The 23,438-nt window shown below is 43.4% G+C and overlaps 2 protein-coding genes across 2 annotated transcripts in view; one reads left to right on the top strand and one right to left on the bottom strand.

Moving 5' to 3' along the window:
* Positions 1-23,438, bottom strand: part of LOC123770600 (adenylate cyclase type 2) — a 41,855-nt gene that overhangs the window by 8,198 nt on the left and 10,219 nt on the right. Inside the window, exons 6-13 of the mRNA XM_069301749.1 lie at positions 21,655-21,819; positions 18,804-18,862; positions 4,422-4,565; positions 3,933-4,101; positions 3,335-3,505; positions 2,969-3,138; positions 2,549-2,789; positions 1,621-1,767 (exon numbers count right to left, since the gene is read on the bottom strand). Coding sequence (XP_069157850.1) covers positions 1,621-1,767; positions 2,549-2,789; positions 2,969-3,138; positions 3,335-3,505; positions 3,933-4,101; positions 4,422-4,565; positions 18,804-18,862; positions 21,655-21,819 — 1,266 coding nt within the window. The remainder of the gene's footprint in view (positions 1-1,620; positions 1,768-2,548; positions 2,790-2,968; positions 3,139-3,334; positions 3,506-3,932; positions 4,102-4,421; positions 4,566-18,803; positions 18,863-21,654; positions 21,820-23,438) is intronic.
* On the top strand, positions 5,759-11,666 carry LOC123770499 (uncharacterized). Its single transcript, XM_045762432.2, has 2 exons — positions 5,759-5,962; positions 10,108-11,666. The coding sequence occupies exon 2, from the start codon at positions 10,121-10,123 to the stop codon at positions 10,859-10,861; it is 741 nt and encodes a 246-aa protein (XP_045618388.1). The 5' UTR covers positions 5,759-5,962; positions 10,108-10,120; the 3' UTR covers positions 10,862-11,666.

The raw sequence follows: 23,438 nt of genomic DNA, 5'->3' as shown, positions 1-23,438 counted from the left end.
TCTTCATAAATCAAAGCAAGTTCTCCATATGCACCCAAACAATTTGTAAATCAATCCAAGCAAGTCAGAACAAGTTCGTTGTAACAGGGGCAGTCTCCGTGGTGTAGTGGTAAGACACTCGCCTGGCGTTCCGCGAGCGCTATGTCATGGGTTCGTATCCTGGCCGGGGAGGATTTACTGGGCGCAATTCCTTAACTGTAGCCTCTGTTTAACGCAACAGTAAAATGTGTACTTGGATGAAAAAACGATTCTTCGCGGCAGGGGATCGTATTCCAGGGACCATAGGATTAAGGACTTGCCCGAAACGCTACGCGTACTAGTGGCTCTACAAGAATGTAACAACTCTTGTATATATCTCAACAACAACAACAAACCCATGAGCACCACACCAGAAATAAATACAGTTTTGATATTCCAAGAGTACGACTTAATCAAACTAGAAATGCTCTACAAATCAAGGGGCCCAGAATGTGGAATGACCTTCCCAACCATGTTAAAGACTGTACCTCTCTCAACCAGTTTAAGTTAAAAGCGAAGCTATACCTAATAAATTCCCTGTAACCTACCTTACCCTTCTATTGTCAACCAATGTCTGGTTTTCTTTAAAGAGCGCTGTTTGTCGACATATTTGTATTTGTGCTGCTTTTTCATCTATGTTTTCATTTCTTGTTTTCATTCTACTCATTATGCTCAATTAGTATTAAGCTTGTCATTTAAGTTTATCATGCCCGAAACGCTTTGCGTAATAGTGGCTTTAGGCATTGTATGTACTAGCTCTACCTATAAGTCAACCAATCTTTGTAAAAATTTATTGTATGTATGTACCTTACCTAAATAAAATATTATTATTATATTATTATTATTATTATTATAGAAGGTGCTATGCAAAACACCGAAGATGTTTTTTGATCTCACAAAACAATCCACATCAACTTTGTTAGCATTTTACTCTGCATTGTTTTCGTGGTGAAAACAAAATCGCAGACTTGTTTACCTTAGGGGTCACCATGTATCTAGTGGCCTCACTGGGGACAGGAGGCCGGTGGCTTGTCAAAAGGTACAACATCCTCTTCCCCCCCCCCCCCTTTCCTTCTCATTTTTTGTTCAAATTGTCCCGTGTTCTAGTGGCCACGATATCAAAGAGTAGGAGCAATTCAATGTTTAATTAGTGTTTCTCTTGGTTATCCCACCCACTGGGACTCGTGTTATATTAAATTAATGTTATTGATGGTGATATCTCGTCGTTTACAAGATATCTGCCCACTGGGTTGACCTTGAAAATGCATAAAATATCCTCAAGTTATCAAAATATGCCCCAAATTACACCTTGTGTGAAGCCAAGCTGACCCCTTGAACCCCATCCTGATTGGTCTAATGCTGGCCCTGCTGATGCCTGAATAACTACAGTTGACTCCTGATTGCCTAGAGTTGACTCCTGATTGACTAAAACTCGCCCCCGACAGACTTTTTCACAACTCGGAGTCAAAATGTAAATTCTGATTACTGGCATACCCTAACTGACCTCTGAATGGTACCTGTAACCTGACTGTGACCCCTCAGAAATTTTTCCCCCAAAACAGGCCAGCTAATTGGCGAACGAGAAGGGCCAAACTAACGCACCATGTCGTAGTCGCAGATGATCTCGTTAAGCAGGCGAAGGCACTCGAGGCCCTGTTTGTTGACATCCGTCTCGTCGTAAAACTCCTTGTAGTTGGGGATGGAAGCGAACATTACTCCTACGCTGGTGTACCGTTCGTGGTACAGTTCCTGTAGAGGGAGAGAGAGAGACGAGTGAGAGAGAGGGAGAGGGAGAGAGAGAGCTGTGGGAGAGAGCTCTCTACTCTCCTACTGGTCTGTGAATGAGGAGATAATTAGTGTCAGTCATCAGCTGAGTAGCAGCTCTGTGTGAAACTAAGATTACGTTCTTGGAATATATATATGAGAGTTGAAACTGTAGAGGTTCTGGAGGACCCTTAGCTAGTCTAGAGATAGATCTGTGGGAGTTTGAGGACCGATATTGGGTCTTAGGTCCCACAGCGACCCCAGGACCCGGCCATCGGGTGTTTTAGGTCCCACAGCGACCCCAGGACCCGGCCATCGGGTGTTTCGGGTCCCGCAGCGACCCCCAGGACCCGGCCATTGGGTGTTTTAGGTCCCACAACGACCCCAGGACCCGGCCATCGGGTGTTTCAGGTCCCACAGCGACCCCAGGACCCGGCCATTGGGTGTTTCAGGTCCCACAGCGACCCTAGGGCCCGGCCATCGGCTGTTTTAGGTCCCACAGCGACCCCAGGACCCGGCCATCGGGTGTCTCAGGTCCCACAGCGACCCCAGGACCCGGCCATCGGGTGTTTCAGGTCCCACAGCGACCCTAGGGCCAGGCCATCGGCTGTTTTAGGTCCCACAGCGACCCCAGGACCCGGCCATCGGGTGTCTCAGGTCCCACAGCTACCCCAGGACCCGGCCATCGGGTGTTTCAGGTCCCACAGCGACCCCAGGACCCGGCCATCGGGTGTCTCAGGTCCCACAGTGACCCTAAGGGACGCACCTGTGGGGTGTTTGAAGAGACAAGGAAGCGATGAGCCAAGTAAGATGGCAGCATGTTCTCCAGTAAACCCTTGTTAATGCCTCTCATTCTCTCTACTTCCTCTTGCTCTACGGCCACTCGCGACGCCCATGTGTAGTGTGTGCGGGCGCGCGCCTCGCTCTGCCGCCCCAGCACGCCCAGTACGCCCACCAGTGCTGCCACCTGCACGCCCACCACCATCCACCAAGCCACGCCCGGCAAGCTGCAAGAAACGACGGGGAATTATTTCGGATCCAATGTGGTTATAGGAAGATTATAGGTTATAGGTAGCGTTACCTACGTGTTACTGGGGTGTGTACCAGCCATGTGACACTGGGGTGTACCTCCCACGTGACACTGGGGGTGTGTACCGACACATAAGGTACGGTGGAGGGGATTTACCTGTGGAAGTTATTGGAGAGAAAGTGGAGGAGAATATTGTGTTGGTGCAGGAGAAGGACGGTAGCGTGGGCGGCTGTCACGCCCACCATCACCACCATCTTGGTGCAGGCGCCCACGCGAGGGAACACAGCCACCACGCCCACAGACACCAGGCTCGCCCACGCCCACAGCTGCTGAGAGACACATTAGTGGTTATTTCACCCTCTATGAGGAGACATGGATGAGTGTTCAGTGTGTTTAAGGTGTACCTCGAGTGTACCACGAGTGTATCACTGTACCGCCAGTGTACCATCACTGTATCATCACTGTACCATCACTGTATCATCACTGTATCATCACTGTACCACCAGTGTACCATCACTGTACCTCGGCATCGTGTGGGGGAGACTGGAGAGGCAGAGTGAGGATAGGTAGCGTCATGTTGACGTCTTGAACCAGTATGGCAACAGCTGGACGTACCGTCGCTGTGGCAGGCGGAGTGTCCGGTACCATCTGCAGGTCCCCCGTACCCTCCTGCCTCACCACGCCCGGTACCACCTGTGGGAATGGTGGAACTGTACCACTGAAAGAGGTCTCCAGGTACTGTACCCTTGCCACAGGTACCCCTGCCAGAGGTACCCTTGCCAGAGGTATCCCTGTCACAGGTACCCCTGCCAGAGGTACCCCTGCCAGAGGTACCCCTGCCAGAGATACCCCTGCCAGAGATACCCCTCCCAGAGGTACCCTGCCAGAGGTACCCCTCCCAGAGGTACCTCTGCCAGAGGTACCCCTGCCAGAGGTACCCTGCCAGAGGTCTCCAGAAGTAAAGATTATGCAATAAATACAATATAATATTACTCAGTTATAAGAGATTTTGACATGGGGGAAAATCCATATATACCAAATCTGGGCCATTTATTGAGGCTTTACTGAGGTTCACCACTACGAAACCTGTAGATCTTTCCTCGTGGCGGGGGCAACTCACCACCCAGGTCATGGAGAGGAGGACACACACGCCCACCACGCCCGCAGAGGTCACTACCCTGGCCGCCCACCGGTACGTCACCACCTGCCGCCCACACCACCACGCCCACGCCGCCATGGCCACCACCACCCCCACACCAGCGGCCAGGTACCACCACAACCACCATCTCCTGCGGGTTAAGGGGGGTTAGTTGTTGCCATAGGTGTTGCCATAAAGTTGCCATAAATGTTGCCATAGGTGTTGCCATAAATATTGCCATAGCTGTTGCCATGAAAGTTGCCATAGTTGTTGCCATAACAGTTGCCATAACAGTTGCCATAACTGTTGCCATAGCTACATGCACCCACTTGCAAATAAATGTTGCCACAGGCATCAATGCCAAACTCCACAAACTACCATCAATTTGATTACCACTTACCCAAAGGTCATTACTCACCGTGGGTATGACGCCGTGGGACTCACCGTGGGACTCATTGTGGGGGGACTCACCGTGGGGGGAGAGCGACTAGGACGAGAGCAGCCACCAACAGGGTGAGTGTGGAGGCGCAGACGAGGGCGTGGTGATGGTGCTGGTGTGGGCGGCGCCGGTACTCCATTTCCCGCCCACAGCCCCACCAGTCCCTCCGGCGCCATCTGCAAGGACCGTTAGCCGTTCAAATTCAAATTCGAATTCAAATCAATTTACTGACGTATAACGGTCAGCTAAGTCGGAGGTCTCGTTGGCTTGTCCACTTGTTAGTTGTGTCAGTGTCTTAGTAGGAAGGTTTTTGGATTGGTGGATTCCGTCGTATATGGGACTTATTGGGATGGCACAAGAGGTTAAAGATGTGCAGGCGATGAGTCACAATAACGTGGCTGAAGTATGTTGACCAGACCACACAATAGAAATTGAAGGGACGACGACGTTTCGGTCCGTCCTGGACCATTCTCAAGTCGATTGACTTGAGAATGGTCCAGGACGGACCGAAACGTCGTCGTCCCTTCAATTTCTAGTGTGTGGTCTGGTCAACAGGTTAAAGATGTGTATCTTTGGCGGCTTTGGCGGAATCTTTGACGGCTTTGGTTACATTTATTAAACAGTTTACAAGCATAAAAACTTGCCAATCAACTGTTGTTATTGTTATAAACAGCCTCCTGGTGCTTCGGAGCTCATTAACTGCTTAATAATTGTAAACAAGGCCGCCAAAGATTGAGAAAAGATGGACAGGTTCGTGTCTCCGTAACTGCTTCGTGAATCTCGCCCCAGATACTTAAATATTTAAAGTATATTGAAATACGTTTTCTCTTAATGGACGCGATACACGTTTTCTTTGATGGTCAGAGGCGACGGATCACACGGGCAGGGTTACCAGCTTGGGCTACAAGTAGCGAATTGGGCTACTTTTGAGAGCTTTGCGCTCCCAAATTTAGCTATTTGCGACTTTTTTGGGCTAATTTAAAAGCAAGTTGGGCTATTAATGTTAAGAAAGTCAATGATTATTTATGTTTTATGTTTATGCTTTTATAATGTAATGTGTACAAATCACAGCCGCGTCCAACAGCCTGATTGACTAGACTACTTACTGCACGAGGCCTGGTCAGAGACCGGGCCCCCTGGGGACGTTGATCCTAGGAATCAACTAGGAATATATATATATATATATATATATATATATATATATATATATATATATATATATATATATATATATATATATATATATATATATATATATATATATATATATATATATAATAGAAAAAATTGGGCTACTCTTGATACAAATCCGCTACTTTCAGACCGTCAGTTCGCTACTTTTAGCATTTTGGATCTGGCAACCCTGCTAGAGACGGGAGCTTCAGTAGACGGGTCTAGCGGGACGGAGCAGATGTGCGTGTGTGTGACAGACCTCGTCCCAGCTCCTATATCATCCTCTCGGTGTCCTATATCATCCCCTCAGTGTCCTATATCATCCACTCAGTGTCCACAGGAGTGTGTATAGGAACACGTCAAGCGAGCGGACATTCAGTAACCAACTCAAAGCTACAAGGTATATACTGGAGCCTCCTTGTACTTGTAATCCTATTTACAAGCCACAACCCACGTTATAACCCCCTATAACCCACTGTAAGGGGGGCGAGAGGGCTCCGGTATATGGGGGAGGGGGCGAATCGCCCCCCAAAAGTGGATTTGTAGCGATTATTGGCTTTTTTTCGCCCACTTTGGAGGCAATGTTTTGGTTTGTGACGTCACAATGTAAACAAACGCTTCCCGGCAACTAGATGTAAACAAACCCACGTGGTCTCTTAGATGCTCCTGGAGCATTTTGTTGATACGTGCTCCTGGAACATTTTGTTGATACGTGTTCCTGGAGCATTTTTGTTGATACGTGTTCCTGGAGCATTTTTGTTGATACGTGTTCCTGGAGCATTTTTGGTGATACGTGTTCCTGGAGCATTTTTGATACGTGTTCCTGGAGCATTTTGTTGATACTTGTTCCTGGGGCATTTTGTTAATACGTGTTCCTGGGGCATTTTTGTTGATACGTGTTCCTGGAGCATTTTTGTTGATACATGTTCCTGGAGCATTTTTGTTGATACGTGTTCCTGGAGCATTTTTGTTGATACGTGTTCCTGGAGCATTTTTGGTGATACGTGTTCCTGGAGCATTTTTGGTGATACGTGTTCCTGGAGCATTTTTGTTGATACGTATTCTTAGAACATTGTGTTATTACAGAACATTCTGTTAATGCATGCTTTTAGAACATTTGGGAATGCATCCTCTTTGAACATTTTGTTAATACATGCTGATAGAACATTTGGCAAATACCTGTAGATGCTCTTAGAACATCTTGGAAAGCACAAAATACTTCTTACTTCTTGCCAGAAAACTTCACAAATGAGCTAACCAGTTTACCTTTAAAGTGTAAAGAAGCATCAAGCTGAGACACATGTCTGGTGGGCTTAGAACTCCCTAAAACGTTCTGGTTCTTAGCCCGGAGGACATGTAAATAATTGGGACATGGGACGTCATTCCTGACTGGCAATTGGGACACCAGGGTTCGATTCCCGAGCATGACGGAAATGGTTGTGCAAGTTTCCTTTCACGTTATGCCGCTGTTCACCTAGCACTAAATACATAGCTGGGGGTTAGGCAACTGTTGTGGGGAATGCATCGTGGTTAAGGTCAGTAGGTCGACCTTGTGGGTGGGTGGGGGATGTCGATGCAAGCCTGAAGGATACATATACAGGCTTTGTCCCTTACAGTGGGAGTTACTATGCTGATAGGATAGCTTTAACGTCCTAAATTTGTCCCCCCTTTGGGTTATGTAGCACAGTGGTCTTCATTCTCGGTTCGGAACCAGATACAAGCTTCCTGTCTGTGACAACAGGTCATATGATATCAACGGTCTCGGTAGTACAGTCGGGTTCGTTCTCGACTCGCCACCGAGAATTCCGGGTTTGAATCCCGGGCGGGACATTAATGGTTGGCCACATTTCCTATCACCTAAGGCACCTGTTCACCTAGCAGTAAATAAGTACCTAAGAGTTAGTCAGGGTGTTGTGGGGTTGCATCTTAGGGAGAGTTAGTAATTCGATCCCGGGATGGGGGCATGACCTAGATATAAGCCAAACATGTACTGTATGTACAAACTGGCTGCCAGTGGGGTGGGGTGGGGGGGGGTTGAAATAGCCTAAGCTACTCTGTCCCTTAGAGATGTATTTCTTGCTTGTCTCGATAAATATACTTGAACTTGGCTGCCAGTCTCCCGACACAATGAATTATCGTTAAATATCACAGCTTTATGTAGTTTAAAAAAAAGTTACTTTGGTATATTTTATATTGCTGATGCTTGGTCTTAGGCTTAACTTTATCGTTCTTTGTTGTATAAGCATGAGAGAATAGCTTATCACAGCTGTATCCAATTGTTGCCAAAAAAAAAAAAAAGTGGTATCGGCAGAAAATTTAGATACATCAGTGCACCTCTATTTTGAATTATTTGTCCTAATTTTTGTATAAACTTAATCATTTTTACTGTATTGCTCAACTTTATTGAGATAAAAAACACTTTCCACAGTATCTCTTATGTCTGGTTTCCCTCCTAAGTCTAGAATTTTGAAATATGAAAAAATAAGGCTTGCCAGCCATTGTCATCCTATTTGCTACTGTATTGCACAATTTTTGGAACTTTTCTTATAGCTAGTGATGTATACAGTATTTAGACACATATAACCTCTATTTATCTTGACTCGCAATCAGAAATTCACTCGCAATCAGAAATTCCAAATTAAAATCCGAGGCGGGACAGAAATAGTTCTGTACGTTTCCTATGACCTAATGCATCTGTTCACCTATTGGTAAATAGGTACCCCAGGAGTTAACTTGGGGGGTGGGAATGGACCTCAATATAAGCATATCATGCATATATAGACTGGCTGCCTGTCCCATGATGCAATGAATTAAAACATACAGTATATAAATGTGCTTATAAATAATTACCAGTATACATGAACAAAAAATATTCACTTTTTGTAGCACAAGCTGATCGTGATAAGAGGCAGAAATATGCAGTAATATGTCATGCTGTTAAAATTCTGCCGTTTGAACTGGCCTCTGAAGTATTTTTTTTTCCCCCATCGGGCGCCTCACAGCTGGGTGGACAGCACTTCGGATTCGTAGTCCTGAGGTTCCGGGTTCGTTTCCCAGTGGAGGCGGAGACAAATGGGCAAACATTTTCTTTCACCCTGATGCCCCTGTTACATAGCAGTAAATAGATACCATGGGAGTTACAGCTGCTACGGGCTGCTTCCTGGGGGTGTGTAACAAAAAGGAGGCCTGGTCGAGGACCGGGCCGCGGGGACGCTAAGCCCGGAAATCACCTCAAGATAACCTCAAGAAGATGGATAATGTAATTCATTGTGCTGTAGTGTGTAACCGATCACCAACACTGTAGCTAGCTCCAGGCTACAGTGTTGCATAACTTATTGGTAAACGGTGTTCAAATCTCCATGCTTAAGAGATTTCACTGTTATTAGGTTGCTTCTTTCCAATAGTACCTTGTGCTAAAATGAGCATAGAAATAGAATTATCCTAAAGGGAAGTGGTTGGCATTTTTGGCATCTTGGGTGGTACCCATTTCGGTTCACATTTTCTGTTGCTGGCAGATAGCAACATGTACCAGGTCCAAGCACTGGGTTTAAAAAACCTTTTTGAACATTCTATTGTGTACAAATCCACAAGGGCCGTGACGAGGATTCGAACCTGCGTCCGACGAATCCTCGTCACGGCCCTTATGGATTTGTTCATTTGATGCATTACATTATTGTGATCTCTGTGTGTGTGATTCTATTGTGTATTTTTCCATACAAAAAAAATCCAAGACAGTAATGAACTACTGTTATTGGTACAGTACATACATAGTACTGTACGTAGTTGTGATTTTGTTTTTAAACAATTATTGCGGTACAGCTCAGTTTTAGCATTAGCTTACCTGAAGCATACCTGGAGAGGGTTTTGGGAGTTCTTCTGCTCCCCGAGCCCGGCCCCTCGACTTGTGATAACTTGATCCAACAGGCTGTTGCTTGGAGCGGCCTACAGGCCCACATATCCATTATAGCCTGGTTGATCTGGCACCTCTTACAAGAACCTGTCCAAGTGCCTTTTTAATACAGTACATCCACTTTCATTCTGGCAATATTTCTAATGCTTGCTGGGAGGGTGTCGAACTGCTGTGGACCTCTGATGTTCAGACAGTGTTCTCTGATTGTGCCTATGGCACCTCTACTTTTCACTGGTTCTATTCTGCATTTCCTTCTGTACCTTTTGCTCCAGTATGTTGTTATTCTACTGTGCAAATTTGGGACCTGGTCTTCAAGTATCTTCCATACATATGTCTATCAGTTAGCTAGAGCTTCTTGTTAAGCATTGGGTTGCTGCTACAGATGACTGCTGGAATGTTGGTTCTCATTTATCCTTGATGTTAAATGTTGAATTCAAGAATTATATAATGAATGAATTAGGGATAATTTTAATGTTAATATTTAGAAGCAGTAGCCTTCATTTACTATATTACTTGCCCCACTCATATTAAAGAAGGAAATTGGTTAATGATTGTCTCCTAACTTATTGTTGTACCAATGGATACTGTTCATCATATTAATATGCAATACTGAAAATCAACTTATCTTTCACCAGAAAAGGTGGCATTATGAGGATGAGTGGATCTCCACCGTTGAGCTTGGCGACTACTGCCAACCGCCCTGAGGACACACAAACCACGAGCACTAGCATAAGAGGATCTAGTACAAGTAATAGGGGAGGAAATTCCACCAATCAGACAAGTGGTGCAAATGTTGCCATGATCCATGGCACTAGCAGTGACCGACCACCACCAGCATATCCATGTAAAGATGTATGCGTACAGTGTGGGATGATTTCCGATGTGACTGATGACGACACTGTTACCAACTGCCAGCAAGGCCCAAATTCTGTTTCAGGTTGCCAGTGCGAGTGCCACAAGCAGACTCGGTGTGAAAAACGTTTGGACTCGGATCACGTGTCGCATATCCACATTCCTCCGGCAGGTCCCCACTGTCAACCTGGCTGTGGCTATTCAGGCCTTCCTTGTTATAACTGCAGTCTACTTCAAAATCATCTTCAGCCACAGGCTGCAATAGCAGAGCCATTGCCTTCTCCTCCTCAAAGTGGAGCTCATACATTTTCTCCACAAATCTACACAATTGAGCTGCTGGAGAACTCTTCAACAAGGACTCTTTCGAGCCCGAGCACCAGTCAAGTGATCGAGCACCAACAGATTGTAACAGAAAGTGACCGCAGCCAGGAGACCACCAGGAGAAAGATGTGTTTCTCTATTGTGGTTTTTATTATTGCTATTAATGTATTTATTGGCGTGTTCAGAATGTTGGTGGGTGCAGTTGGAACGGACTGACTGCATACGGTGTATAGAAAGGAATGGCTGCTAAATTAAAGTAGACTTTCAGTGCAATGTACTGTACAAAAAAACATTTTAAGTGTGGTTTGGCCATGCAAAGTGATGATTAATTCTAGGATACGAGATTGTACAGAACTAAGGTACGAGGCAGGAGGTTTGTGCTGGAAAGAAAGAAATGCAAACGTATCCGAGAAAACATTTGGTTTTGTGAATGTGTTCGGATGCATGTTTACGTACGGTACCTTGGTTATTTTTGTCCCTTCTCCTCCATCATAACCACCACCTTAAATCTAGTTCCCAAGATAAATAAGTTGACAGTGCTCTAAACTAATGTACTTAGTGCATCTACTGTTACTCTTGTTTGTTATTCAAATGGACAAAATGTGATAGAACTTCAGTACTGTACTATACATGGGACTGTTGCAATAATGTAGATGTGGACTGGTCTTGGGCACCAATTACAAGATTATTGGTTGTGATTTCTGGCAGTCTCTCTACACAAATATCAAGCTGCCACCTCGGTGTATTCAAATTGTTTCTGGTTGCCAAAAGTTCCTTTGTATATGTCATTATGGTCTGCTACTTTAAAAACTAATGGAACACTAGTTTCTGTATTTACCTTGAGGTGCTTCCGGGGCTTAGTGTCCCTGCGGCCCGGTCGTCGACCAGGCCTCCTGGTTGCAGACTATTTCATTATATTTCACTATAGTTTTAATACACAATGAGAGAAACGCACCACAGACAGTTCTTTTCTCTCAATTTGGTTTTACATATAGGCCTATGTTGAACCATTTTGCTAAAATTTGTTATTTACACGTTTGATAACCAAAAAAAAAATCAAAGGAGATAAGCACTTTTAATTAAATGTGATGCCATTGGGTGTACCTAATGTTAAGCCATTACCGACACGTGGCAGCCATCATGGCAGCTGTACTCATGGCGGCCATCATGGCAGCTGTACTCATGGCGGCCATCATGGCAGCCGTCCTCGTAATGCACTTTGTGCCCGGCGTAATCTTTCCCTGTGTGTTATTGGCAACTCTGGAGCCTTTCTCGTGCATCTTGGTGCATTCGGGTCTCTTCCTCACAAGACATTCGGGACACTGTTGAACATAACGTTCGGCTCCATTTACCTGGGCTGTAGGAGACTTGAACTGTGGATTCCGTGGGGGCAAGTCTCCTGGATCCCAGGTGGCTGGAATGTTTACTTCCACGGAGAGTGTGGATGACAGTTTATATTGTCCAGCTTATGTTTTATTTTATTGTGATTGCCTCTTACATTTTTTTTTTTTCTACTGTATTTATAAACTGAAAAGTTTTCCCACTGAGCTCGGCACCAGACTGCACTAACAGTGCGATATTAATGTTGCTTCATATTGAATCTTGCTGTGACTTAATATTTCATTGCCCTCCCCGTCCTTTTTATGTTAATGTAAATAAGCTTCAAAATAAACAAAAAAAATATTTCAATGTTCCACACAAAATGCATACTGTAAACTCCTGATTCACCTAACTGTGGTGTTCATCTCGAGTCTTGATCATTTCTTATCAACATAGCCATGTACACTTCTTGTTTTGAGATGGCTGAAGTTTTCTTTGTTTCATTTCACAACATTGCAATTTTGGTTCATTTTCTTGATACAGCGCATTTAAATGTCATCGAATACTTTGGTTTTTAATTTGATTTTTTCCATTTTTATGCTTTTCACATTTCTAGAGATGTGCGGAGAGCCGTTCTTGACTTTGCTTTCTGGTGTACGAAAGTGGTAGCCACTTTACTCTCACGTTGGCGAGACACCTTCGGGGAAGTCCTTGACTGTTGGTTTCGGCTACAAATTCTTTGAAGACATGGATAAAATAGGTGGGTGTATATGGGTGTCTTCTTAAGGATAGGTATATCCCAGAGGGCACAAGGCATCAGACACATGTATGGATAGATGGTTGCTCTCTAATTTTGTCCGTGTTCACAGTATTACTCTTGGATTTTGTCCATGTTCACAGTATTACTCTGGATTTTGTCCATGTTCACAGTATTACTCTGGATTTTGTCCATGTTCACAGTATTACTCTTGGATTTTGTCCATGTTCACAGTATTACTCTGGATTTTGTCCATGTTCACAGTATTACTCTGGATTTTGTCCATGTTCACAGTATTACTCTGGATTTTGTCCATGTTCACAGTATTACTCTTGGATTTTGTCCATGTTCACAGTATTACTCTTGGATTTTGTCCGTGTTCACAGTATTACTCTTGGATTTTGTCCGTGTTCACAGTATTACTCTTGGATTTTGTCCGTGTTCACAGTATTACTCTTGGATTTTGTCCATGTTCACAGTATTACTCTTGGATTTTGTCCGTGTTCACAGTATTACTCTTGGATTTTGTCCATGTTCACAGTATTACTCTTGGATTTTGTCCGTGTTCACAGTATTACTCTTGGATTTTGTCCGTGTTCACAGTATTACTCTTGGATTTTGTCCGTGTTCACAGTATTACTCTTGGATTTTGTCCATGTTCACAGTATTACTCTTGGATTTTGTCCATGTTCACAGTATTACTCTTGGATTTTGTCCATGTTCACAGTATTACTCTTGGATTTTGTCCATGTTCACAGTATTATGGCTACTTTACTGCAAATTTCATTAAATAGACCAATATTTTGTTAAGGATTTTCTGAAATAAATCTTCATGCTTTACAATTGCAAAATAATTTAAATATTATGGCACCTTTTCACCTCACTGTACAAAACCCAGATTATTGTAAAGGCCGATAGGAAAATTAATATATATTTCTGTACAGTATTAAAAAAAATTTGGAAGTGAATGGCACATACGTTAATTCATAACAGGTATTGTATTGCACACCGAGGTTAAGATGTGCAGATATTACACAACTTGTTCATTGATTATTTGAGATGAGCCAAAGTGATACTGCCGGCATTGCTGGGTTGGTTTGATGGTATTTGCTTTGGAGAGTAGAGAACCAGGCTGAGGGTTGACAAGGGCTCGACGCTACAAGTGTCAGGGCCGCCTTGATGAAGATGCAACATTATGCTATAATACAGTATTAAGTTTCTAAAAAACAATGGAGTGCACTACCTATTTATATCCGAAACAAAAATATTGTATAGAAGCTGTTGGTAGTAAATCTTTCGGGCGTCTTTTGACTGCTGCTCTTATTTTGATAAGTGATTACACTCTCTCTGAAACTATTGCACACGACTGACGATGTATTTTGTATACACAACCTTTGGTTAAAACTGTTTATGTATTTTTTAATACAACACAGAATTAATTTCTAAGCTGTTGCACTTTAGCTATACTGTAATGGGTTAAAAGACTTGGTTGTAATTGGTAATTCTAGAATAAGTTGTGTATTGCAATCAATGAATTATGGTTTGGTTTCCCACTCTTGGAGAGAGAACCTTTTAAAGTAACCGAGATGCGACGAGGCCGACGACTGACTGACCTCCATGACGTGACCTCTAGCTAATGCAGTGCTCTGTATTATCTCTCTACCATTGGGGTAGAATGGTCAATGATGGAAAGAGTCTGGATAACAATCAGAATTTTGATTTAAATTGTTATGGTCTGGTATTGGCTATAAGGAATTACCTCGATGTCAAAGAGGAGTACAATCTGGCTCATACGGCCCGTGTCTCCTAGATATTGGTACCCGATGTTTTTATATCTTGGCGGTCTAGTTATTGTGCTTTTGAAACTGTGTAGAGGTGGCACGCATCCCAGTTCACTCCACTGGTTGACCATCGATGCCTTTTTGATGTATGTTCCATGTTGCATTTTCATACATTTGGCTCCTCTTTGTTTTCTAGTTCTAGTTTTCATTATTTGGAAGACCTGTGTCCTTGTCTATCCCAGTAAATAAGTTTTGTACACAGTGAACATATTCACTCTACACAAACGGTCTGAAGCACCACCAGCATGTGTGTGTAATTGTGGCCAAATCTTTCTTTTCTTCAAAGGAAACTGCGTTCCACATGTAGGTCATATATGCAAGTGCATATATCTGGGGACCAAAATGACATCCCATGAATGTCATTTATTCTTTTCTCGGAGCCTAAGGGTCCTCCAATGTCCAACCACAAGTGGTATCCCACTTTTATAACTTAATCCATTCTGTGATATCCAGTGGGAAAATAATGCCTTAAATAATATTGATCTTTGTATAACAAATTTGTGTATTTTAACCCTTAGACAGCAGCTATGGTCATACACATGCACAAAAAAAAAAAGATCAACAAAAAATATTTTCATTATAGAATTAATTTCTATGCGAAATCTAAGAAAAAACAGGACAATTTGTGTATATTTATTGTTTCACTGAGTGGAGGTGCTCTGCAAGCCTGCGTCTGGCACCTGTCAACGCTTGGCGCTCGATTTTACCGACACTTCCATATTTGTTCTCTAATGTTTCACCGATTGTTCTATCACTTTTTTTTTCTTAATTTGCATCCACTGAGATCTTTTATATCCACATTTGCATCACACACATGTAAACCAATAATTGTTTAAATCATCATATGATGACTGCACTCCCCTAATAATTTCATGACAATAACCGCATTTGTACCATGAAATGGTCGCAGGATTACTTAACGGGTCGAAGTAAACTCCACTGCATCCACATAGACCTATTATATCCATATTTGCATCATGCATGTAAAACCCAGACAATAATTTTTGTAACCTTCATATGATAACTGCATTACCCTGTCAATCAAAAATTGCCGATAACAGCTGTCTAAGGGTTAATAACATGTTATTAACCTATAGGGTTCCTGTAGTCATTTTGTAAAATAGGGAAAAAATGTAATATATTTACGAGTAACCAACCTTCATGTATGGAAAGAAAGGAATGCAACAACATTTTGGCCCATCCTGGACCCTAATAAAGTTGCAACTTGTGTTGACAAAACCACACACTAGAAAGTGAAGGGACGACGACGTTTCGGTCCGTCCTGGACTATTCTCAAGTCGACACAATCGACCTGAGAATGGTCCAGGACGGACCGAAATATTGTCGTTCCTTCACTTTCTAGTGTGTGGTCTGGTCAACATATTTCAAGCACGTTACTTTTACTCCTTGTTTGCAACTTGTGTTGTTTTTTCATGTGTGTTGATTGGGTTAATTGTTTACAACCACACTGTGACTTACTCTTGGCAAATAGAATGTTTACCCTCCAGGTGGCTACTATTAGATTTCTTCATTTTTAAAACTGTGGCAAAATGTTGCTTCCAGTTTGTTGATTTTTTGTTTATACTGTAAATTTAAAGTCCATGTTTTTTGCATTGTAATTTCCCTTGCTAGCATTTGACAATATCCTCGTTACTTTGTGCGCACGGTTCACATTTTCCTGCCTTTTTGTTATAAACATTAAATAATTTAGCGAGAAGAATGCAAAAATTTGCATGGGAACCCTGATCTTGAGACTGTTTTATTGAGTTTAAATTTAAAATGTTCAGTAGTTGCTGTCAGAAATGCAGACATTTTTTTCTTATGAATTACCTGAGGGCCACCATCTCACTAGTGGCCTTAACGAGGCCAGGAAGCCGGTGGGGGCTTGTCATAGGTCCTCACATATGTCCTGATGATTATTTAGCCAGCTGAAGTTTGTCCTAATGTCCATAGGTTACCTTACCTTGGTTACCTTGAGGTGCTTCCGGGGCTTAGCGTCCCCGCGGCCCGGTCGTCGACCAGGCCTCCTGGTTGCCAGGTCGACGACTGGGCCACGGGGACGCTAAGCCCCGGAAGCACCTCAAGGTAACCTCAAGGTAAGGTAACCTATGGACATTAGGACAAACTCCAGCTGTATAGTACTGTATATAATTTCTTATGGAAAAGATAAATGTTATATTTTCTACAGTATTAGAAATGAGTATTTCTGTATGTCAAGTGTTGCTACACAAGTTGAAAACTGTTAAAGTTATTTGTTTTATTATTAGGGAATGTTTTATAAGGCGACTATACATTATTCAAAGTTTATACTCTTGAATAAAAAATATATTTTTAATGTACATGTGTTTACTTACACTAGTGAGGTCTTGAATTGCAGCTATCTATAGTATTCTTCTACGCAAAAATATTAATATGTTTGCACATGTAATTATAGGATGTACGTGAGTTTTTTTTAATTCGTATGTAGGCAAAGTAGATGCAAAATTAACTAAAGCTTAATCCCGTTTGTGGGTACTTCACATTCAAGATAAGTTTACAGTCCCCGTGTCGTAGTGATAAGACACTCGCTCGGCGCTTTGCAACTGCTTTGGTCTGGGTTCGTATCCTGGCCAGGGAGGATTGACTTGGTGCCAATCCTTGACCAAAGCCTCTGTTCACCCAGCAGTGATTGGTCTCAAGACAATGAGGAAGGTGGTTAAACGATTCGGCGGGTTGTATTCCGGGGAAAATTAGGATTAAGGACTTTCCCGAAATGCTATGGGTGCTGGTGCCTGTACAAGAATATAAAGACCTCTTGTGTGTATGTCTGTGATGTATATATTTTATTATTATAAAAATGTATGTCGTACCTAATAGCCAGAGGTCCCCAACAAGAAGAATTTTCGTGAAATAGTTAATATTTCCCAAAACAATTGCTTACGAAGTGATAGTTTTCATTGTAATATACTGTATATGACTGAAATACAATGTTACTCGAGTCAAAAATAACAGAAATTTGATCAGATCCCTCAGGGTTCCAACGCACGCCACCAGGTTCTTCCACCAACAACAATGTCACCACGACCACTGTACCAGCGACCGACTATACGTGTTGATTAATCATGGAAACATGTTGACACAAGATTCATGATCAACCAACATTCATGGCGGTTTGTGGCCCAGTTATTTCATCCCCCCCCCCACCCCCCAACATAACTCTCCCTTTCACATTTTTAGTTTATTATTTATATATATAAAATATACATACAAGAGTTCTTATATAATTGTACAGCCACTAGCATGCATAGCGTTTCGGGCCAGTCCTTAATCCTAGTTTTTATGTGTGCACACCCCCAGGAAGCAGCCTATAACAGCTGTCTAACTCCCAGGTACCTAGTTACTGCTAGGTGAACAGGGGCATCCGAGTGAAAGAAACTCGGCCCATTCGGTTTCCACCTACCCCGGGGATCAAACCCGATTAGGACTACGAACCCCGAGCGCTGTCCACTCAGTCGTCAGGCCCCACATAGCCAATATCCTTGGGAGCCACAAAATAAAATAATTTGGGGGCCTCATGGCTGAGTGGACAGCGCTCGGGATTCGTAGTCCTAAGGGTCTGGGTTCGATCCCCGACTGAAGGGGAAACAAATGGGCAGAGTTTTTCACCCTGATGCCCATGTTCGCCTATCAGTAAATAGGTACCTGGGAGTTAGACAGCTGCTACGGGCTGCTTCCTGGAGGTGTATGTATGTGAAAATTAGGATTAAAGACTTGTCCGAAACACACTGCGTGCTAGTGGCTGTACAAGACTGTAAGAACTCTTGTATATATAAATAAATAAAATAAATCCTTCACCATTTGTCTATTTCTGACTTCTGTCTTTCCTGCTGCCCTTTCTCTTCTCTCCTCTCTCTCTCCTCCCTCTCTCTCTTCTCTCTCTCTTCTCTCTCTCTTTCTCTCTCTCTCTCTCTCTCTCTCTCTCTCTTCAGTCTCTCTCTCTCTCTCTCTCTTCAGTCTCTCTCTTTTCTCTCTCTTTTTCTCTTTTCTCTCTTTTTCTCTATCTCTATCTCTCTCTCTCTCTCCTCCCTCTCCTCTCTCTCCTCTCTCGCTCTCTCTCCATTTTATCCATTCATACGATTGTCGTCGCCCTTAAATCTACGACAACAACAACAACTCTCTCTCTCTCCCCCCTTTATCCTCCATCTCCTTGCCTATTCTTCTCCCTTGCCTGGCCTCCCTAACTTATCTCTCTCCCACTCACCGACAGTCGAAGAGGATGGGCCCCGGCGGCAGGAGGCTGGACTCAATCAGTGCCACGATCTGAAGACAAATAAGAAAACACGATTTTCAGTTTTTCACAAAAGAATTGTGGTGGCAACGTCAGCACTTCCACGACTTTAATGGAGATTATTGAGGCTTTTTTTTTTAAATGGTTATTTAATCTACATTTAGAGAGCGTGTGGAAACAACCCGTTCTCGCACTTTCGTATAGTCAATATTGACTTATTAAATATGTGCATATGTGACATACTAAACATACTAGTTTACCTTGAAAAGCTTCATAGAAAACACCGACCTTACCTAACCTTCTTAGTATGTTAAGATAAGCATCTTATTGCTTCGTAATTACAATTATTACTTAACCTATTATAGGTATAGGTTAAGTAATAATTGTAATTACAAAGCAATAAGATGCTTATCTTAACATACTAAGAAGGTTAGGTAAGGTCGGTGTTTTCTATGAAGCTTTTCAAGGTAAACTAGTATGTTTAGTATGTCACACATGCACGTATTTAATAAGTCAATATTGACTGTAAGAAAGTGCGAGAACGGGTTGGTGGAAAGTGTGTGTGTCTAGTGGTGCAGTGGTAATGCACTCGGCCTGAACTTGAAGAGTTTTTGGTCTGGGTTCGAGTTCTGGTCAGGATTAATTGTTGCCTATCTTTCACTGTTCGTCTCTGGTCGCCCAGCAGTAATTGGGGACCTGGTTGTTAACTGATTGGCGGGTCGTGTTCCAAGGGTAAACTATAGTAGGGTAAGGTTTCACAAGGGAGAGATATATTAGCCCGTTTTCTCACTGTCGCTCCGTAAATGATGCAGGTGTTTCGCCTAACAAGAAACAAAGGCATTCAAGTAACCCCCCACCACCGCCCTAACTTATCGAGGTTATTGTATAGAAAACTTCAACATTTCGGGGCTTTAATATTTAACTAGCGTACTAGCTCTATCTATAAATCTATCACTTTCTGTATAACCTCATGTATGTATGTACTTTACCTGAATAAACATTTGAATTTGAATTTAATGACGTCTCGTGTTTAATGGATTAGTAGACTACGTCAGAAAAAGCAATGCAAAGACAAGTTCGAGTTTCAAATATGGCAAACAAAGGGATTTTTGCAATATAAATTAGTAAATAAACAATATTAATTAAATACCGGGTGTGTATTAAATACAAAACTGTCTGGAATTCCACTTTCAAATTTTGGCGCGGAAAGATGTATTCAGTTGACAACCGTTGTCAATTTACGCGGGAACACTGAGAGCGGCAATATGTCCAGGAGTTTTAAATTAACCTGTAAACTATGTGTGTTCTAGCCGTTGTTTGTACAGATGAACTCAAGCTCCTGGACCCCGCCTATGAATTGCCAAATGGCTGAGGGTACCAAATGCAGGCGAGGAGTCACAATGACGTGGCTAAAGTATGTTGACCAGACCACACACTAGACAACCCGTCCTCGACTCGAGTCCATTACATTCAGCGGTCGAACCCACAGACGCATTCATAAATTTTAACATGATGTTCATTCAAAACGGGAATTTTCTCAAGTATAAATTAATATTATAATATATTGGCATATTGTGTATATATAGGCATAGGTTAGGTTAGGTGTTTAGGTTCTGTTGGCGATTATTTGTATTTGTAGTACGTGGGTGAAGCATTTATAGCGTTGTGATTCGAACAAAATTCGTCAGTGAAGCACTTGTTCCGGATATGTTCGAACGTCAGCAGTTGTGAGTCGTGTGTAAACCGGTTTTCATTAAAAAACAGGGGGTTTGGCGGGTGCATGGAATCACTTTTGGATCTTTGTTTGCAGGACGGGCTGCACTAGAAGGTGAAGGGACGACGACGTTTCGGTCCGTCCTGGACCATTCTCAAGTCGATTCATTCTCGAATCGACTTGAGAATGGTCCAGGACGGACCGAAACGTCGTCGTCCCTTCACCTTCTAGTGTGTGGTCTGGTCAACTGAGGGTACCAATTTAACACCTCATAGACTTGTAGAGTACAAATGTGGCATATTTTTCCATTGCTAATGTTGGAACAAGTTAGGTGAGAAGGTGATGGAGGCCAAGACCGTCAGTAGTTTCAAAGCGTTATATGACAAAGAGTGCTGGGAAGACGGGACACCACGAGCGTAGCTCTCATCCTGTAACTACACTTAGGGAATTACACACACACACACATATGCAGACAGACCCAAAGAGACACAGTCACACACCGAACCAGAGAGACAGTCACACACCGAACCAGAGACACAGACCCAGAGAGACAGTCACACACCGAACCAGAGACACAGACCCAGAGAGACAGTCACACACCGAACCAGAGACAGACCCAGAGAGACAGTCACACACCGAACCAGAGACACAGAACCAGAGACACAGACCCAGAGAGACAGTCACACACCGAACCAGAGACACAGACCCAGAGAGACAGTCACACACCGAACCAGAGACACAGAACCAGAGACACAGAACCAGAGACACAGACCCAGAGAGACAGTCACACACCGAACCAGAGACACAGACCCAGAGAGACAGTCACACACCGAACCAGAGACACAGACCCAGAGAGACAGTCACACACCGAACCAGAGACACAGACCCAGAGAGACAGTCACATACCGAACCAGAGACACAGACCCAGAGAGACAGTCACACACCGAACCAGAGACACAGACCCAGAGAGACAGTCACCCACAGAACCAGAGACACAGACCCAGAGAGACAGTCACATACCGAACCAGAGACACAGACCCAGAGAGACAGTCACCCACAGAACCAGACACAGTCACCCACAGAACCAGAGACACACACAGACAAACTAACCGTGAGTCTGATGTTCTTAGCGAGGGTGGTCTCAGACAGGGAGGCGAAGGGTTTATCAGCGCCCCAGCACTCCACATACTTGGTCATCTTAGCTGCTTGCTTGAGACGGACGGGCTTCTCCTCCCCTACAGCGCCTCCTACCGTCCCACCGTCACCCTCCTCCTCCTGTTCCACCAGTGGGAGAGAGAGAAGATGCACCTCTTCAATAGGGAGATGAACCAATGTTAGTGTGTAGGTATAAACAGTTGCTGTAAGCACACACAAATCCCAATAGCGTGATGTATCAAAAAATCCAAGTCAATTCGGTAGAATTTCTGGTTACAATTCTTATACCATGTCGTAGCTTAAGGCAGCGTCTGGGATGCTCTTGGACGTAGGTTCGAATCCTCGTCACGGCCCTTGTGGGTTTCTTCAGTTGCTCTAAGATTGCAAAATGGACTGAAGATAATACCCATATGACTTCAAATGTCAATAAATCACATCGATGACTTTAAACAGCCGTCATCCATGGGAACATCAATTCCTTTGAGGGGAAAGCGCCAGGCCATTACGACTATATAGCACTGGGAAGGGGTCAGGATAAGGATTTGGGATGGGACGGGGGAAAGGAATGGTGGTCAATCACTTGGAGACGGTTAGGGATTGAACGCCGACCTGCATGAAGCGAGACCGTCGCTCTACCGTCCAGCCCAAGTGGTTGGTGACCTTACTGGAGACTTGAGGAAGATAGTACTGACCTTACTGGAGACAAGGAAGATAGTACTGACCTTACTGGAGACTTAAGATAATACTGACCTTACTGGAGACAAGGAAGATAGTACTGACCTTACTGGAGACTTAAGGAAGATAGTACTGACCTTACTGGAGACTTGAGAAAGATAGTACTGACCTTACTGGAGACAAGGAAGATAGTACTGACCTTACTGGAGACAAGGAAGATAGTACTGACCTTACTGGAGACAAGGAAGATAGTACTGACCTTACTGGAGACAAGGAAGATAGTACTGACCTTCCTGGAGACTTAAGATAATACTGACCTTACTGGAGACAAGGAAGATAGTACTGACCTTCCTGGAGACTTAAGATAGTACTGACCTTCCTGGAGACTTAAGATAGTACTGACCTTACTGGAGACTTAAGGAAGATAGTACTGACCTTACTGGAGACTTAAGATAGTACTGACCTTGCTGAAGACTTGAGAAAGATAGTACTGACCTTACTGGAGACTTAAGATAGTACTGACCTTGCTGAAGACTTAAGATAGTACTGACCTTACTGGAGACTTAAGGAAGATAGTACTGACCTTACTGGAGACAAGGAAGATAGTACTGACCTTACTGGAGACTTAAGGAAGATAGTACTGACCTTACTGGAGACAAGGAAGATAGTACTGACCTTACTGGAGACTTAAGGAAGATAGTACTGACCTTACTGGAGACTTAAGATAGTACTGACCTTGCTGAAGACTTAAGATAGTACTGACCTTACTGGAGACTTAAGGAAGATAGTACTAACCTTACTGGAGACTTAAGATAGTACTGACCTTACTGAAGACTTAAGATAGTACTGACCTTGCTGAAGACTTAAGATAGTACTGACCTTACTGAAGACTTAAGATAGTACTGACCTTACTGAAGACAAGGAAGATAGTACTGACCTTCCTGGAGACTTAAGATAGTACTGACCTTACTGAAGACTTAAGATAGTACTGACCTTACTGAAGACAAGGAAGATAGTACTGACCTTCCCGGAGACTTAAGATAGTACTGACCTTACTGAAGACA

This window comes from Procambarus clarkii, chromosome 46 (assembly GCF_040958095.1).
Source record: "Procambarus clarkii isolate CNS0578487 chromosome 46, FALCON_Pclarkii_2.0, whole genome shotgun sequence".
Classification (NCBI taxonomy): domain Eukaryota; kingdom Metazoa; phylum Arthropoda; class Malacostraca; order Decapoda; family Cambaridae; genus Procambarus; species Procambarus clarkii.
This window is presented reverse-complemented; position numbering and strand designations above follow the sequence as displayed.

Excerpts from the sequence above, each read along its gene's own strand:
- LOC123770499 (XM_045762432.2), top strand. The coding sequence starts at position 10,121 with ATGAGGATGAGTGGATCTCCACCGTTGAGCTTGGCGACTACTGCCAAC.